This window comes from Taudactylus pleione, unplaced genomic scaffold (genome assembly GCF_031769625.1).
Source record: "Taudactylus pleione unplaced genomic scaffold, aTauple2 ptg000430l, whole genome shotgun sequence".
NCBI lineage: Eukaryota > Metazoa > Chordata > Amphibia > Anura > Myobatrachidae > Taudactylus > Taudactylus pleione.
This window is the reverse complement of record NW_028284832.1, coordinates 802555-821844: the sequence shown is the minus strand read 5'-3', so window position 1 is coordinate 821844 and position 19290 is coordinate 802555. Positions and strand designations below refer to the sequence as shown.

At 47.6% G+C, this 19290-nt stretch overlaps 1 protein-coding gene across 5 annotated transcripts in view; it reads right to left on the bottom strand.

The window, feature by feature from the left end:
- The window catches only part of ACSF3 (acyl-CoA synthetase family member 3), a 96058-nt gene that overhangs the window by 26798 nt on the left and 49970 nt on the right, over positions 1-19290 (bottom strand). For 3 of the 5 annotated variants that reach the window (XM_088447348.1, XM_088447353.1, XM_088447349.1), the window contains one exon: positions 15325-18979. The exons of 1 other annotated variant lie outside the window; for it this stretch is intronic. In XM_088447348.1, the coding sequence (XP_088303474.1) occupies positions 18862-18979 (118 nt within the window). In that variant the 3' untranslated portion in view covers positions 15325-18861. Of the gene's footprint in view, positions 1-15324; positions 18980-19290 lie in introns of those variants that run through there. One more of the 5 variants, XM_088447350.1, reaches the window with a different exon arrangement.

Here is a 19290-nt window from a genome sequence, read left to right as displayed (position 1 = left end):
CTCTGTATGTCAGCACAGCTGTCACAGTTCCCTCTATCTGTCATCTACTGTCTCCCAGCCTGTCTTATAATGTCTCTGTGCCCTTGATGAACATAACCAAGAGATCCTGCTTATTGTGCTGAAGGACTAGACACAGTGCAACGAGCCCCCCCCCCCCCCCTGCACTTCACATGGCAGCCCGTCCTACACCCTCAGGCACCACCCCTGTCCTCTCCACTGACCCGGCTGCTGCCCAGCAGGATGGGGCAGCTGAGCAGATGTTGCCTGCCACTGGCACTCTTCAGATTGGGCATGGCCACATCACATCACATCATGCCAGAAAAGCACAAAGCATATTCTGTCTGTCCTCCACACCAGCTAAAGGATTCACATGGCCTAGGGTGCTAAGACCACAAACAGAAATGAATGCACTGCTTATCCTCCCCACTGCTATAGTAGAAACCACAATGGATTGTATTCCCAACACTCATAACACAACACAAATCCTCTAATGGAGGGATATTATATTGTGATTGCATAATATGTTGCTGTTTGTGTCCATTTCTGAATGTGTGCTAGTAACTTGTAACTAAGTATGATATTCCCCTGTACCATGAATCTACCAGAGGCTTCTGTGCTGCCTATGTACCAGTGCCATCTATGAGCCAGTACCACCTCTACCACCTACATGCCAATGCCATTTTCCCAAAGTATGTGCTTTTGGTTTCTTACAGGTCAAAATACTTCCATTATAGTGAGGGGGTAGGATGTCAGATGTTAATACTGACGGTGACACCAATGTCTATTACTCCATGTAGGTGCCAGTACCTCCTGTATCACCAAGGTGTCCATGCCCGCTGAATCACCTAGGATACAGTGCTTCCGGTATCATCTAATTGCAGTGCTTCCCATGAATCTAGGTGGCAGTCCTGCAAGTACTATCCAGGTGTTAGCAGTGAGTGTGACTGTAGTGAGTGCCAGTATCTGAAGGAGCATGTAGGTGCTAGTGTCTCCTGTATCATCAAGGTGTATATGCATCTATCAGGGGTGGGCAATAAGCAACACTACAGCTGTTCTTGAACTACAAACCCCAGCAACAGTTTTAGCATGGCTAAAAAGCAAAACTGTGACAAGGCATGCTGGGATGTGTAGTTGTACAACAGCTGGGGGGGGGGCTCTAATTGCCCAGCAATAATTAATGATAGAACTTTCTGTAGGTCTGGGTGGAGCGGCGGCTAGTCAAACGTGGGCATGTCACCAGCGTTTCGTGGGCTTGTCGCATCCAGCAACTGCATCTGTGAACGCTGTTGCACTGGAACCAGTGGCTTAGTTCCGATGGACCTTCTGATGAGCCATAGGGATGGTGCGACTGTTTAGAGATGCATCGGCAGATTAGAGACCCAGCGGCAGATTAGAGACACAGCGGGTGGGCGTCTCTGTACAAACTAAATCGGCTGCGTCATTAGCATATATTCTCTCCGTACCGCTGCGTACAAAGAAGCAGCATCAAATTAAATTGCGTCCACCTCTGAATAAGGCCCTGTATTAATGTACTATTTAAGTTCTAGTGGCTGCTAGGTTGCACTGCCATCGATGTCACTGCATATATAACGTATAATAATAATTTGCGCAGAAAATGCAATATGTTTATCGGATAGCGTAGACATTTCAGATAGGTAGCGGTATTACCAAATAATGACATGATGATGATTTGCAGTCCTGTAAGAGTGCAGCCGGCTTTATAGATGCCCCTATTGTGTGTATTCTTTGCTAAGATCACATGACGCATTTTACACATTAAGGTATCGGTGGGTCACTACAGGCCTGGTCACATTGTAGATGCACTAAAATGTATATAAATATAGATGACGGCCTATGTCCTAAGGAACCGGAGGTAGAGGGGCATTCAACCCCTTCCCCCCATGCCAGAGCAGCAGAAGTGTACAGTGTGTTGTCAGGGGAAGGAATCCTAGGAGGATAGGATGAGCTGCACATATAGCGGTAATAAAACCAGCCGAGCCTGGAATTTTTATCTGGCAATAAAAGATAATGTCAGCTATAAAGAAAGTTGGAAGCCCAGCACCCCCCGGGCACACATTCCACCGTCTGCTGATTGCTACAAACACAGCACGGGCAGAGCAGAGGGAGCTCACACAGCACAATGCAGAGAGCAGGCAACGTTATACTGGGCACACGGTATAGAGGGCAAAAAGCAAGAGAGAGAAAAGCAGCTCAGACCTTCGGGCGATAAGAAGTACAGCACTGGGATCACAACAGATTCATCACAGTATAAAGAGAGCAGGGCTGCAGCTTACGGGGGACAATGCTCAAGAGGCTCCTTGCCATGGAGGCACGGCATAAATGCTTAGCATGTCCACAACAAGTGACAAACGCCAGGTACTGATAAAAGGTAAAATAAAGACACAGATATGAACTTCAATGAGCACAAAATAAGAGTTCCTTTACTGGGTACAACAATGCCAACAATCAGTATATGGCAAAAACAAAAGTACATAACAGACAGGGCACAGGGGGCAGAGCGCAGGGAACAAAGCACCAGACTCTGAGTACACTGGGCATGCAAATGATGTACCGTCCAGGTTACAGAGGAATCATGCATATTAGTGTCAAATACAGCCAGTGTACTAAGGGCCTGATTCAGAGCCGGACGCTCTGAAAGAGCGCTCGCTCTGAATCAGGGCGTTTTTTTTTTTTTTTTTGGAGCGGCCTCCTGGCCGCTCGCATAGCTGTGGGTGGCCACCCACAGCAATTGCGAGCGGCCAGGATGACAGTTGCGATGGTCAAGACCATCGCAACCATCGGGCTTGCGACGAGACCCTTGTGGTAGGGTCTCGAGGCCACAAGCCCCAGAGAGCTTCTGGCTCTAATAGAGCCGAAATCTCTCCCACTGACATCACTGGTGATGTCAATGGGGCCGCCCACAAACGGCAGGCGTTCGCATGGGAACGCCTCCGTTTGTGAAGCCACCCCCCCGCCACGCCTACAAAATGGCCCCTTTTGTAGTGAGCCACGGAGCGAGTGCTTTTTGGTTGCACTGGGCCACCATCGACCCGCTTGCGAGTGCTATGCACTTGCGAGCGGGTTTGAATCAAGCCCTAAGTTATATACATGAATTAGCCCAAGAGAACACAGCAGCAAAGTAGCATAGAAACATGTTGGTGGGTATGTCCATGATTGGGTGTATAAGATGTAGCTGCTAGGCCAAAACACCATAGCCGTAACTAGACTTTTGGTGCCCTGTGCCAGAAAGAACATTGACGTCCCCCCATATATTTCAAATAGGGACATAAACAGGGCCGGATTAATGGGGGGGCCACAGGGGCGATTGTCCCTGGGCCCCCACACCTGAATGGCCCCCACACCCATCGGGGTTAACATGAACCGGAGGAGACGGAACCAGCTCCGCCTCCTCCGGCCAACCTAACCCCGGCGCCGCATGGAGGCACCATTTGCCAGGCGCCCGCTGAGATTGTGACCAACGGGCGCCCGGCTCCCTCCCCGCAGTGGCAGCCGGAGCCTGGAGCTCATTCGTGAGCTCCTGCTTCCGGCTCACGCAGTGCATGACGTCTCTCCCATAGTGCAGAGGAGCAGTCGAGCGGTATGGACGTGGACGGCAGTGTGGCTTAAGTTAAATATTAGCGCTTTTTTCTTTTTTAGTGCAATTGGCTTTTCTACTGGGGGCATTACTCGAAGGGGGCATTACTCAGGGGGCAGCACTTCTGGGGGCATTACTCAGGCGGTATTACTATTGGGGGCTCTACTACTTGAAGGCGGGGCATTACTACTGGGGCCACTACCACAGGAGCATGACTACTGGGGGCACAACTACAGGCGTATTACTGAGGGCATTTATACATGGGGCATTACTACTAGGGCATTACTATTGGGCACACACAGGGGGCATTACTACTGGGGGCACTACTAATGGGAGTATTGCATAGGGGGCACTGCATAAGGGGCAACACTCCTGGGGGCACTACTACTGGGTGCACTGCATAAAGGGCACCACTACTGTGGGCTCTGTATAAGGGGCACTACCACTGTGGGCACTGACACTACTGGGGTACCCATTGTGCACGCCCCCAGTTCGTCACATTTAATGGGGGCCCCCACATGTTTATTGCCCTCCCAGGGGCCCCCACAGACCTTAATCCTGCTCTGGACATAAAGCACCTGAAAAAGGGCCATGGCCTCATGAAGAAGGGCCAGGGAAGAGATAGGGGAGGCCAGGAGATGCTGGAAAGGAAGCTACAAGTGAGAATGATACTAAATAGAAAACTAACAGGCCCAAACAGCGCCTCCTGCCCTGCAGTGCCCTGTGCCAGGGCACCGGCCGCACTACCCTAGTTACGGCCCTGCAAAACACTAACACAGTAAATAAAGACATGGCAAAGCAGAGGGAGGAAAACTGCAAACCGATGATAGTCAGGAAAGATGCAAATGGCAGCATGAAAAAAATAAAATAAAATGGAAAATGGGGGAGGAAAGAGATCAAAATAATTAGCAAAATATCTAGTGCTTGGTCATTGCCAACTATGTAGGTGTGATATATCCAAGTATCTGACCAGTGTCACTAGAGTTATACCAATCAATCGTTGCTGATCCTAGGACAGCAACCAAACATCATTTTTCAGAGAGATGGCACAGTGTAAAGCCAAAATAGATGCATACCACAACATGGAGAAAAGATGCATAAAAAATAATGCACAGCTGTGCTGGGCTGTCATGTCTGTAGCCACTCATAGACCGATTGTCTGCTTTCAGCCATTTTGTGAAAGTATTAGCATGTGCACCAGTCACCTACACACAAAGTGCCTCAGCGATGTTACTAGTACCTATACAAAGACTCCATTTCAATAACACTTCTGCAGACAAAATGGCTGCCTCCATCATGTGCCTCAGTGATGCCACTGGTTCCAAGTGAACTTATTGACTGCATGAATATTGATTCAGGGACTGATTCAGAGGAGCACGCTATTTGCGTGCGCTCACTCTGAATGAGGGCGTCCCTGTTTATTTTAATTCTGGCCTCTATGCCGCTCGCACAGCTGTGGGTGACCACCCACAGCTTGTGCGAGAGGCCTGGCGATGGTCGCGATTATCGGCACTGCAAGGAGACCCTTGTGGTAGGATCTCAGCACTCGCAATGCCAGGTGGACTTCCAGCTCTAATAGAGCCGGAAGTCCACTCCTGACATCACGAGTGATGTCAGTAAAGCCGCCCACAAAAGGCAGGCGTTCCTTCGGGAATGCCTCCATTTGTTCAGCCACCCCCCCTACCCGCCTACAAAACGGGGCGAGCTGTCAATAACCATCGACAGCCGCCCCGTTTTGCTACAAGCTCTGGAGCGAGTGAAGGTCTCACTCGCTCCGGGGCTCGCACGTGCGCACTGGGCCACCATCGACCCGCTATGCGCTCACGAGCAGGTCTGGGCCACCATCGACCCGCTATGGGCCACCATCGACCCGCTATGCGCTCACGAGCAGGTCTGAATCAGGCCTTCAGTTCACAAAATGGCTGCCTTCAGTGAATGTAGGTGATGGGTATACTTTAAATGATTAACTCAGTGTATGACTGCTCTTACCAAAGCCCCTTAACAACTAGCGTCAAAATACATAATTTTACTAGTGTATGTTAACTGATAAGGGAATGGAACCTGCTGGATCTAATGACCTGATACCCACTAGCATTTGAAGTCGGTAGCGGTTGCTTTGCAGTACAGTACCATTTTCCAATACTGCCTGCTCCCTGTACTTGAGCTCACCAAGTGTCCTCCAGTGACCCTGCCAAACTCGGAGTGTGTGTCATCATCACCATAGTGTTTGACAAGCGATGTTACGGTTACCAGTGGGTAAGTGATCTTACAGAATGAAAACGGGCAACACATAACTAAATATAAGGAGCAAGTAAGAGAACTAGCCTGTACATTTTTGAGAACTAAGCTGAACATTCTTTGTAGCTGCTCCTTCCTAATATTTTATAATAAATAGTCACAGCAATGTGAGAGGCTGCAGGCCGCAGGCTGCTGGTACATAATACCTCTATGTCTGTCTGTTATTACCCTGTTTTGTTCTATCAATGCTTCCAATTGTAAAGCGCAACGGAATATGCTGCGCTATATAAGAAACTGTTAATAAATAAAATAAATAATAAATAAATATTAATAAGTGCATAATTTTACAAGTGCACTGTATCCATATTTTGGCGTTAGACCGGCATTTATTAGATTTTATCTTCTGCTGTTATCGATTGTGAACTGACCCCGCCTTTCTCCTCCATCTGCAGGTATATCTAAAACCAAACATTGCTGAAAGAATATTCTGATGTTTGCAGCTATCTACTGATTACTAGGTATATCTAAAACCAAACATTGCTGAAAGAATATTCTGATGTTTGCAGCTATCTACTGATTACTAGGTATATCTAAAACCAAACATTGCTGGAAGTATATTCTGATGTTTGCAGTTACAGTATCTACTGATTACTAGGTATATCTATGTAAATTCCATCACTGCTGCAGCAGCTCTGTCTAAACTATCTGCACACATACTTGCCTACCCTCACGATTTGGTCGGGAGCCTCCCGAAAATCGGGTGCCGCTCCCGACCTCCCGGGAAGGCAGGCAATCCTCCCAGCCCCGGCAATGTGTCCACACCCCCCCCGCGCCTTTAAGTACAAACCCCGGCAGCAGGGGGGCCGGTGACGCAATTCGCGCTGAATCGCGTCATCGTGGCTCCACCCTTGGCTGCACAATGCCATTAATCACAGCATTGTGAAGAGGGGGCGGAGCCACGATGACGCGATCGTGCCCCCATGCTCCGCCCCCAACGCTGCGTCATGTGACGGGCCCCGCCCCCTTTGGCCGCGTCACGCCCCCAGCCCTGTAAGCCTGACAGCTCCCTCCCGGAAGGAGGGAGCCAAATGTTGGCAAGCATGTCTGCGCAGTGTATTGCAAACCAGACCAAGTTCCTCTTAGCTTTGTGGTATTCATTGTTTGTTTGTGTTAGGAATTTTATTACTTGCCATTTTAGTGGGTGGGTTTTGGGGGTTGATTGCAATCATTGCATACACATGTCAGCATTCACTATTTAACTTTCATTGAGAGGCTGCAGGCCGCTGGTGCATAATATTAATAAGTGCATAATATTCATATTTTGGTGTTAGACCGGCGTTAAACCGAAGTCAAATAGAATGAGACCACTCTAACCTCAACCCATCCAAAAAACCTGACCATCTGGACAAAGTATAAACAAGATATGTAATTTCACAATCTCTTCTCTACAAGCAACTGCTGTCTGCTCAACCTGGACATTACTCACTGGACTCACTCTTTATTTGCTAATATTTGGGCTGGCTCTCTGATTTCACAAATATTTTGCAGCATAATGTACTGTATCTGTGCCAATTTCAGTTTCTCTCTACCTTAATTATTTGCCAGGCCTGTCATCTGTCTTCTAACACAGTTTACTTTAATAATCCATTTCTTCCCCACTAAATCTCCATTTTTCCTTCCCCCAATTATAACCTTTTATCAATACACAAATACACCTTCTTCCACTGTACTTTTACTTGATTCTCTGCAAATCTGCACTTTCTCTTACATATATATTCTGTTCCTACATCTAGATTTCCTCCCCAAACTCTACCCAGCCACACCATGACCATGTTTTCATCCAATTCCTCCTCCACTCAGTGTATACCCGATCCACTGCTTGCCCCCTTCTTCCACCTTTATCATTTCCCCCTTATCTCCTCCACCTCCTCCTTCCTTTATCTCCCCTCCTCTGTCTGACTTCCTCCCTCTCCTCTCCCATTACTCCACATTTGTTCTCTTCTACCCCACCTGAGTCCTACTACCCCTCCGCTAATCCTTCCTCCAAGCCTCCTCTCCACACCATGCCATCCCACCTCCACCCACATCTCATTAAACTCCCTCCCTGTCCACCACCTCCAGGTTCCCTTCCCAACACTGGTGCCCGCACAATCTCTCCACTACATTCATCTCGGTCACCCAAATTAATCTCACCTTCTCGTCACAGCAACCCTGATAATCTCATTCACATCTCTCCCATAAACTCTGTCCCTCTATCTTGTGCCCTCTGGAATGCCAGATCAGTCTGTAATAAACTGGTTCCCACCCATGAGCTTTTCATTTCCAAAAACTTGCATCTCCTAGCCATTACTGAAACCTGGATTTCACCCTCTGACACCACTTCCCCTGCAGCTTTCTCTTCTGGAGGCCTCACCTTCTCTCACACCCCTCGCCCTGGGGATCGCCATGGTGGTGGTGTGGGGGTCCTTCTATCCCCAGGATACTCCTACCAACTCCTACCCTCTGAACCATCCCTTACATTCTCTACATTTGAGGTTCATGCTATACGCCTCTTCCAACCAGTACACCTGCGAGTAGCTGTCATTTACCGTCCCCCTGACCCTCCCTCTAATTTCCTTGACAACTTTGCTTCCTGGCTCCCTCACTTTCTCTCCTCTGACCTCCCCTCCATTATCTTTGGTGACTTCAATATTCCAATTGATATTCCCACAGAATCCTCTGCCTCCAAACTCCTTACCCTCACATCTACATTTGGTCTCTCACAATGTACCTCCTCACCCTCACATGTGAGTAGGCACTCACTTGATTTAGTCTTCACTCACCACTGTAATATTTCTAATTATTCCAACTCCCCATTCCCCCTCTCTGATCATCACCTTCTCTCTTTTAACCTATCTCTCTCTCCCTCCTCTCCTCTACCTCCGAAGGCCACCATCACTAAACGTAACATTGAGGCTAGCAATGCCATTTCTTTATCTTCCCTGTTTGACTCGCTTCTCTCCCCTATCCTCTCTCTCTCCTGCCCTGAACAAGCTGCTTCCCTATACAATGCCTCCCTTACTTCTGCTCTGGACTCTGCTGCACCGGCAATCACTACTCACCCTCGCAGATCCACACTACAACCCTGGCATTCCAAATGCACCAGATATCTGCAAAAGTGTTCAAGAACCGCCGAACGACAGTGGAGAAGATCACGCTCTAAGGCAGATTTTCTCCATTTCAAATTTATGCTCTCATCCTACAGTGTTGCCCTTTCCCTATCTAAACAGTCCTATTTCAAGAACCTAATTTCCTCCCAGTCCTCAAATCCCCAACGTCTCTTTACCACCTTCAACTCCCTCCTCTGTCCACCCCCTCCCCGCCTCCCCTACTCACTCACTGCCATTGACTTTGCTACCTACTTTACACCCAAAATCGATTCCATACGTCAGGACATCACATCCCACCAGTCCCCCTTCTCTACACCTCATTCTTTCCCTGATCACCCATCTCCATCCATTTCACCGACTCCCTTGACCCTATCCCTTCACGTCTCCTCCGCTACCTCTTTCCTTGTGCCTGTTCCCATCTTGCCCACCTTCTCAATCTCTCCCTCTCATCTGGCACTTTCCCTTCTGCATTCAAACATGCAATAGTCTCCCCATTCTTAAAAAACCTACCCTTGATCCCAACACTCTCTCCAACTACCGTCCCAACTCTCTCCTCCCTTTTGCCTCCAAGCTCCTTGAGCGTGTTGTTTACAAACGCCTTACCACCTTTCTTTCCTCCCACTCCCTCCTTGATCCTTTTCAGTCTGGCTTCCATTCTCTCCACTCCACTGAAACTGCCCTCACAAAAGTCAGCAATGACCTCCTTGCTGCCAAATCCAAGGGCCACTACTCTCTGCTTATTCTCCTTGACCTCTCTGATGCATTTGACACTGTTGACCACCCTCTCTTGCTGCAAATCCTTCACTCCCTTGGTTTACGTGACACTGCTCTCTCCTGGCTGTCGTCCTACCTCTCAGACCAGTCCTTCTCTGTCTCTTCTCATGACTCCTCTTCCCCACAACAGCCTCTTACAGTAGGTGTTCCCCAAGGTTCCGTTCTTGGACCTCTACTATTCTCCCTCTATACGTCCTCTCTAGGTGAAATCATCAGCTCTTTTGACCTCCATTATCATCTCTATGCTGATGATACTCAGATCTACCTTTCCTCCCCTGACCTCTCCCCCTCTCTCCTCACTCGTATCTCCAACTGTCTCTCTGCTATTTCTTCCTGGATGTCCCAGCGATTTCTTAAACTTAATATGTCTAAGACTGAGCTGATCACTTTTCCACCCTCCAACATAACCTCACTTCCCACTATTTCTTTAACAATTGATGGTACAACTATCTCTTCTAGCCCCAAAGTGCGCTGTCTTGGAGTTATCCTGGACTCCTCCCTCTCCTACAAACCACATAGCCAGAGCCTCTCACAGTCCTGTCGCTTCCATCTCAAAAATATTTCCAAGATTAGACCCTTTCTCACCCAGGATGCCACCAAAACCCTCATACACTGACTGGTCATATCCAGATTGGACTACTGTAACCTTCTCCTATCTGGCCTCCCCAACTCCCATCTCTCTCATCTCCAGTCTGTCCTCAATGCTGCTGCTCGACTCATCTTCCTCTCCAAACGCTCTACATCTGCCTCCCCTCTCCTACAAGCCCTCCACTGGCTCCCCTTCCCCTTTAGAACCCAATTCAAGGTTCTCACACTTGCTTACAAATCCCTCACCCATTCCTCTCCCATTTACATCTCTGACCTCATCTCCCTCCACTCTCCTGGCCGCCCCCTTCGCTCAACCAATACACGCCGCCTCTCATGCCAACTTATTACTTCCTCCCACTCCCGCCTCCAAGATTTTGCCCGTGTTGCTCTCGACCTTTGGAACTCTCTCCCTCTCCCTATCAGACTCTCCTCCTGTTTACAATCCTTCAAACGGGCTCTCAAGACTCACTACTTCATCAAAGCCTTCCAGCTCCCATCCTAACTTGCTGCAACATGCTCATTCCTCCATTTACCCCATCTGTGTCACACCTGTTTGTCTGCCCCTCCCCTTTAGAATGTAAGCTCTTACGAGCAGGGCCTCTACCCTCTTGTGCTTCTCCTTACTTTACTTTCACCTACTTCTTACCCACCACCATGGCACCTAACACTTGGTTGCTTACGCTCTGTTGCATATGTTGTTATGGTCACTTATGTATCAATGTATATTATCCATGTCCTTGTCCTATTTTTTACTGTAAGTCCGTTGTCAAATTATTTGTTTATGTACTTTGTAAGGCGTTGCAGAACTCTTGTGGCGCCATATAAATAAATTATGATGATAATAATAATAATAATTATGGGTCTGCTCCACAGTTGAATGCAAGTTGGCTGCATTGCTCGCACAGAAAGAAGGGTGACTCTTATTCCCAGCTGTCCACATCTATGTATTCACTTTACGAAATAGCCATCATCACTATCAGAGCGTATTTGCACAAGACCTATACCTGCTGCAAGAGATCTATCCTAAATCAGGCCATTCCATCTACACACCCACAAAACGTGATGGTAACTTAGGAACGTATGCTAATTGTTCCAAAAGCAAATGCGGTGCAACCGGGTTTTATAGGACTCTGAATTGCCCACTGTTTCTGCTAATTGAATATGTTGTGCTTTGGATGCATGCACAGTGCGAAACATCGCAAGATTATTCAGCAAAACGGCCTACGTTATTAATACAATTTTAAAACATAAGCCGGGACTCCGACCCTGCTCCGGCCCCAGTGTGTGAACACGGATTCAAACCATGTTACAACACGAATACCCATATTCATACTAATGATTTTATTATTTATTTATTACTGGTTATTTTAATAGCGCACACATATTCTGCAGTGCTTTACAGAGAATATTTGTACATTATCTATGTTCCCTACCACATGTACACACACACATACACATTAGCACAGATGGTGTAATGGTTAGTATTACTACCTCACAGCACCGAGGTCATGGGTTCGATTCCCACCACGACCCTACCTGTGTGGAGTTTGTATATTCTCCCTGTGCTTGCGTGGGTTTCCTCCGGGTACTCCGGTTTCCTCCCACACTCCAAAAATATACTGGTAGATTAATTGATTCCCAACACAAAATTAACCCTAGTGTGCATGTGATAGGGAATATTGGCCCTCATTCAGAGCCGTACGCTCTGAGCAGAGCGCACGCTCTGAATGAGGGCCGGGCTCCATTTTCATGGAGCGTCCTCCTGGACGCTCGTATAGCTGTGGGTCACCACCCACAGGCTATACGAGCGTGCTTTGTGATGGCCGCGATGGTCGAGACCATCGCGACCATCGAAATTGCGAGCCGGAGCCTGCGGTTGAGGTTTTCAACCGCAAGCTCCGGAGTGATTTTGGCTCTATCAGAGCCAAAATCACTCCCACTGACATCACTAGTGATGTCAGTGGGCCGGCTTCTGACGGGAGGCGTTCCCGTGGGAACGCCCCCGTCAGGGAGGCACGCCCCCGGCACGCCCACCAAAGGGGGCGTGCTGTCAATCAACATTGACAGCACGCCCCCTTTGATCGGACACAACGAGCGAAGGACTTTCCTTCGCTCATCGCGTCTGGCGCATGCGCACGACGGAGCTCCCTCCGTCGTGCGCATGCTCAGTCCATAACATCGACCCACTTGCGAGCGGACAGCCGCTCGCGAGTGGGTCTGAATCAGGCCCATAGAGTGTAAGCTCTACTGGGGCAGGGACTGAGGTGAATGGCCATATATTCTCTGTAAAGCGCTGCGGAATATGTGTGCGCTATATAAATAACTGGTAATAAATAATAATTAGGGTTAATTTTTGTTGGGAACCAATTAACCTACTAGCTTATTTCTTTGGAGTGTGGGAGGAAATCGGAGTACCCGGGGGAAACCCACGAAAGTACAGGGAGAATATTCAAACGCCACACAGTTAGGACTGTAGTGGGAATCGAACCCACGACCTCAGTGCTGTGAGTCAGTAACCATTACACCACACTACCCCTTGGATCCGGGTTATTCCCGGGTCGACCCCTTTCACACTTAAGCCATGTCAGCCCTGGCAATCAGTTTCAAACATTTAAAGTGGATGCTTTTTTGGCTCACAAAAATTAGGTCATGAAAAGTGGGTGATGACTTGGGTGCTGGGTGGTCGGTGGAGACTGAATTGCTTTAATCATGCATTTTTTTCCTGTTTCACACAGCAAATGAGAGCTTGATGCAGCTGCTTACTCTGTGCTGCATTGCACAGTGTTATTTCAGGAGAAGGGCGTAATTGACAGCTAGCAGCTTGCGCACCTCGTCTTCACCCCAGTGAGCCATGCTGTCTGCTCTGCCGCCTGCCTATGAGGTCATCAGCCAGTGCCCCGAACAGCCAACCAGCTTCCTTTTGGTGTGACCTGGGTCTAAATGTTCACACTACAGGCGTCCCTGGTCGGGGCAGGGAAAAACCCTGGTAGCGAGAAGGGTCACGGACCCTGGACAGTCAACCTGGGTCAGACACTTTCACGCTGAGCCAGGACCCAGGTTGATCTTAGCAAGCCCTGGAAATTTCCTGGGTCGAACTGTATGTTTGAAAGGGGAAAAATGTATAAAACACAACTTCAAATGTACAGCAAATAGGTGTAAGTGCTTTAACTCTGCTTCACATATTAATACAAATGCAAGTGAAAAGGTGACAATGTTGCACTGTAAAAGTAGGAAAACTTATTCACACCTATGCATCAGTCCTCTATTAACATACTGAAAAAGTAGTACTCTCTTACCTCCTAATCACGCTCAAGTTTGCAAATCAGCTTATTACAGACCGAATCAGTCTATCTACTTGCAGCATCCAGAACAGTACGGTCACCCTCTCGGCTTGTTTGTGGATTATAAGTGTACTGCTTTATGAGAGTCACTGACCCTAGACTGAGAATGTCATTACTCTTCCAGGAATTAGACTTGTCGTTAGTCTAATGGGGGAAGAGGCATGTCACTAGTCCTGTGGCTAGGTTAGGAGGTTAATTGCAGTGCGGCAGGCACGTTTTAGGTCCCATTTATCAAAACAGATTTCTCTGGAATTATATTAATGATTTAGAGCCTCAGTCTCCACCCACTCTCCCCACACACACACACACATACTCATTGTACTTCATTACCTACGGCTGGACTGGCCCAGAGATGGATCGGTAGTGGCTGGTCTGCTATTAATTCCCTGCTGGGTCCTGCCTGTCACAGGAACAGTTATGAATGAGCCTCTGCTGTTTTGTATTGATCAGCCTGCCAAGTCCGGGAGATGTCACTGAAATCAGGGCCACACTGGGGATGTAAGCCCAAGAATAAATCCGTCATAGCACGCAGGGTAATTAAAAAGTAGAAAAGTGCTTAACATTACATATTATTCATCTTATGTTGTAGCATATATTCTTTTTTTTTTTTTACTTATTATATAATTATAGCAAGTTATGTGCAATATGTTTTACATGTTCGATCACTATGAGTAAATGCAGCATAAAGCTCTGCATGTCCTAGGACTGCTCTGCAGGTAATTACACTGAAACGCTCTGTAAGACCTGACTGTCCTGCAGGTATTTATACTATGGGGTCTATTTACTAAGTAGTGTTAGGAAAGTGATAAGGTGCCAGCCAATCAGCTCCTAACTGTCATCTCACAGGCTGTGTTTGAAAAATGACAGTTAGGAGCTGATTGGCTGGAACCTTATCACTTTCACTCTGTCTCCTAACACTGCTTAGTAAATAGACCCCTATATCTTTCCTATTTATGACTGCTCTGCAGATAATTACAGTATAATGCACTACATGCTGTACGACTGTTCTGCAGGTAATTATGGTATATTGTGCCTCATGCTAGAGGATTGCTCCGCAGTCATTCCATTATCATGTTCTAGATGTTATATGAAATACACTGCAGGTAATTACAGTATGATGTCCTGCATGATATACCCCTGCTCTGTTCATACTACGTACAGCAAAATCTTCTTGTATGAATGCTCTGCAGGCAGTTGAGCAGTATACAATCCAGTTTATTACAAGACTGCCCTGCAGGTAATTACAGAACACAGTTCAGCACATTATAATGCCGCGTATCCACTAGGCGATTTAAATGAGCAATTGAACGATTACTTCATCGTAATCGTTCAGTCGCTCATTAATAGTGCACCACAATGTCAGAAACGACCAGCGATGCGCGCTTCCGCTGGTCGTTTCGGACATCAATAATCGCCTGACCATGCAGGTCAATCTGCTGATAACGACAGATGGGGCATGTTCGGGGATGAGGGAGGGTGCCTGCACTGAATGACATATCGTTTAGTGTAGGCACAGCACATTATGAGGAACGACTGTACGATTACAATGTTGTAATGGTACTGTCGTTCCTCTATCTGCTAGTGTATACGCACCTTAAGACTGCTCTGCAGAAAATCAGGGTATAAAATACTCCCTGTTATAGGACTGTTCTGCAAGTAAATAACAATATACAAAATATTTTATGCAAGAGGAACACAGTTACATTTTTTGCTACTATAAAATTTAATGAAAGCTTATGATAAAATAACTTCATTTGTTTAAGAGATGCGTAATTTCATGGGTTTTTTTTCTACCGACCATACACAGCAGCATTTTATAATTGCAGGGGTATTATAATCATTATAATTTTTTTTATTTCTAAAGGCGCCACGGGGCTCTGCAGCGCCGGACAGAGGAGAAAACAGAGCACATATAAAACAGAAACATCAGGTAGCCAATTTAACTGAGGATTTTAAAACAATGGGTAGGGAAAGCTGAGCTTGTGAGGGATATTACCATCTAGCGGGAAAATGGTGAGGAAAGAGTGAGCAGAGTTGAGCTAAGAAAGCCTATTGGCACAGTAGCGTGACTATACCAGTGTGGGCAGTATCGGTGGCAGCAAAGTTGGTTCTAGTAAAGAGGTGAGTTTTCAGAGAGCGCTTCAAGATATAAAGACTGTGGGAAGAATCTGATCCAGCACGGCAGGAAATTCCATACCTGGGTAGTGGCATGGGAGAAGTATTGTAGATGGTTGTCAGTCTTGGGTCCTGATTCAGAGGCGCTCGCTATTTGCGAGTGCTCGCTCTGATTCAGGGCTTTTAAAAAAAAAAAAAAAAAAAAAAATCCGCCTCCAGGCCGCTCGCATGGCTGTGGGTGCCCACCCACAGCTTGTGCGGGTGGCCTGGCGCTGGTCGCAATTATCGCGACCATCGGGCTTGCGACCCTTGTGGTAGGGTCTCGTCCACTGCAAGCCCCAGTGAACTTCCTGCTCTGATAGAGCAGGAAGTTCACTACTGTCATCAGTAGGGCCGCTCACAAACGGCAGGCGTTCCTTCGGGAACGCCTCCGTTTGTGCAGCCACCCCCCCCGACCCGCCTACAAAACGGGGTGAGCTGTCGATCAACATTGACAGCCACCCCATTTTGCTGCGAGCCCCGAGCGAGTGAAGTTCTCACTGCTTGCAGGGCTCGCGCGTGCGCACTGCCCGGCCATCGACCCACTCGTGAGCAGGTCTGAATCAGGATCTTGGTTCTCAGAGAAGAAGCGAGGCGCAGCCAATGGCACATCTAAGACTTTGTGATGGAGAGTATGTTTGAGATGTGTGTAGTGCTGGTGGTGTAGTAGGTTTGGTAGGAGAAGGGAGAATCATTTCAATTGGATTCCTAGACATGGGGATTTACAGAGTTATGCAGCAGGTGAGGATCAGTGAGAAGAGAAGGCGACTGGCACTGCCGAGGCTTTTTGGACTCTCTGAATCGGGGGACAGATGGGTGTGAGGAAGATCATATAAGAGGAGGTTGCAATAATCAATCAGGAGAGGAAGAACTTTGGAAGCATCTTGGGAAAGGAAAGCGTGTAAATCATAGATAGACGGAGTGAGACTGGATGTGGACAGTAAAGCAGAGGGCGACAAGAAAGCATTGTGTCTGGGGGACTAAGGAGATTGTGGTGACTCTGAGAGCAGGGTAGATGGTAAACTCAGTTTTAGACATATTTAGCTTTAGGCAGCTTGGAGACATTCACATGGATATGGCAGAGACACAGTTGGACACATGAGATTGGGGAGAATAGGAGACAATAGAGGAGAATAGGGGAGGAGAGGTGGATTTGGGTGTTGTCAGCACACTAGTGGTACTGGAGGCCAAATGAGTACACAAAGAGTAGAGGTGTACGGTGAGAATAGCAGAGCACTGAGCACACCTTCAGGGATCCCAACAGCTAGTGGGGGCAGTGCTTGTGCCCGAGGGAGAGATACTGGATGGAGCTGGTATGATAAGTACTATAGCAAATGAAGTAGGAAAGATCTGCGTCACGAAGGACAATGGAGGGCAAAGTATGGGGAAGGGGGTGATCAACAGTGTTAGGGTAGCAGAGAGGTCCAGGAGGATGGACATGGAAAATGACTTTGCAGTAAGAAAAATGTTAATCACTTTTAGAAGGTGGTCTCAGAGGAACTTTGGGGCCAAGTACAAATAAACATGTAGAGCCCCCCCCCCCCAATCATCTGTGCCTCAACCTCTTCCATGCCACAAACATGGAATACAGATATACACATGGACAGATACACGTAGAACAGGGGGCCTGATTCAGCAGCGGATGGAGGTGCTATCTCAGCTGCTTACAGGAGGCGTCGCGCCTCCTGCAAGCATCACAGATCTGAGTTGTGTTCTAGAGCTCAACATCGGATCATCTGGGATACCATTGGCCAGCTAAGTGACCCATGGGTGTCAAGCAAGCCGGCCACCGCAGATGCAGAAAACAGGGCAGGAAATCTCCGTCAGCCGACCAAGATCTCTGACAGTATTCTTATCCGAACTGCGAGCAGCATCGCAGACCCCTACTGCACATGAGCAGCACGGGTCCGGCGCATTGTTAATCTGAGTAATAAACTTAGCTGCGTCCTCAGCTGAATCAGGGCACAGAGACTGCAAACGCCATCCAGTGTGAAGGCATATGGCTCTATCAGTAAAGTACCTTTCTTTGGTATAGATCTAGAACTCCAAACTTGTTACTTTAGTTGAGGAGCGCATCAGGGTCAGGTGTATTAGCTTTCACCTTACATTCTGTCTCTGAACCTGATTCAGAGGTGGACGTGCATAGGCAAATGCAGGAGGGGGAGAGGGGTTCCGGGTGCCTGGAAACCCCCCCTCCCCAGCCCACACCATGACCACAAAAGAAATAGTAATATAATAGAATGTTACTAGTGCTGCATGTTCTTCTCAGTATCACAAATGAAATAATTAGCAACACCTGTGGATCTTTTAACATGTGTCAGCTAAGAATAAATACACCTGTGCACCAACTTGGAGATCGGCAAAACATGCACTGTTAGGGGTGCACTGCTATAGAATAGGTCATCAATAGGGTTAATTATTAAGACTGTATAATAATACACTATGCAGTACATAAGGAGACCAATATGTACATATATGTCCAGAGCAGTGCTAGGTTCTTCTGCTGCTCCCCCAGACTCCTGGAACTGGTCCAGTGCTCTGGGATGGTGCCTGCATCTGAAATAAAAGCATTCAACTCAGGCAGGATGACCCTTTACAAGTGTAGCCTGGAACGAAATTACAGAGCCAAGAAGTGAGAGGGAGAGAGATTGGCAGTCCTACGCAAGCTGCTCAGGTAGCTTGGGGGTAAAAGAGAGGTAAAGAGTAGGGCAGTTGCTTGAAAGAAGTGCTGGATCAGAGATGGTTTATTTAGGGTATGGTTTGATTACCAAATTTAAAGAAGGATAGGAATGTGGTACCAACTGAGACTCAGAAGTAATAGGGGTGAGCTAATGGTGGGCATGCCACAGCGAGGAGGCGGCAGAGCTGAGAGGGCAATGACATGAGTACAGAGGCTTTGTCCTGTGTTATGGGGCAGAATGAGGTGAGGGTGGATTGGGGTGTTCAGGGTCTGGTATGTTGAAGGTCCAGAATACAGAGACACTGTATTCCGTGTGTGTCCAGGCAGGTATACACTATCCTCTCACTGTGGATAGAAGTGAGCCAGCAGTTGCTTTTTATTGATTTTTCCCATTTGGTTTCTGGGAATTTCTTCCACCTGGATGAGCTCAGCAGGAATGCAGTACGGGTCCATGACTGCCCTAAACAAGAGAAGAGCAGGCTAAATCACTTACATCACAGGCATGCTGGCTCTGCACAGGGACCGTGGGCCGTCCACAGCATCATAGGAAGCACGGCAAGTTTTAATAAGCTACTACTAAGGCAGTAACCTCACCCAACATATCCACAGCAATATTTTCAGAGCTTGAGTGATATTAGTATAACAGACCTACATGATACTACGATTATGGAACTATAGGGGTCAGCATCTTTTTCCATGCACAGAATGCAGAGCCCTCACACCTTATATGCATAGAGTCTTATTACTGCACAGATATTCATAGACATAGGG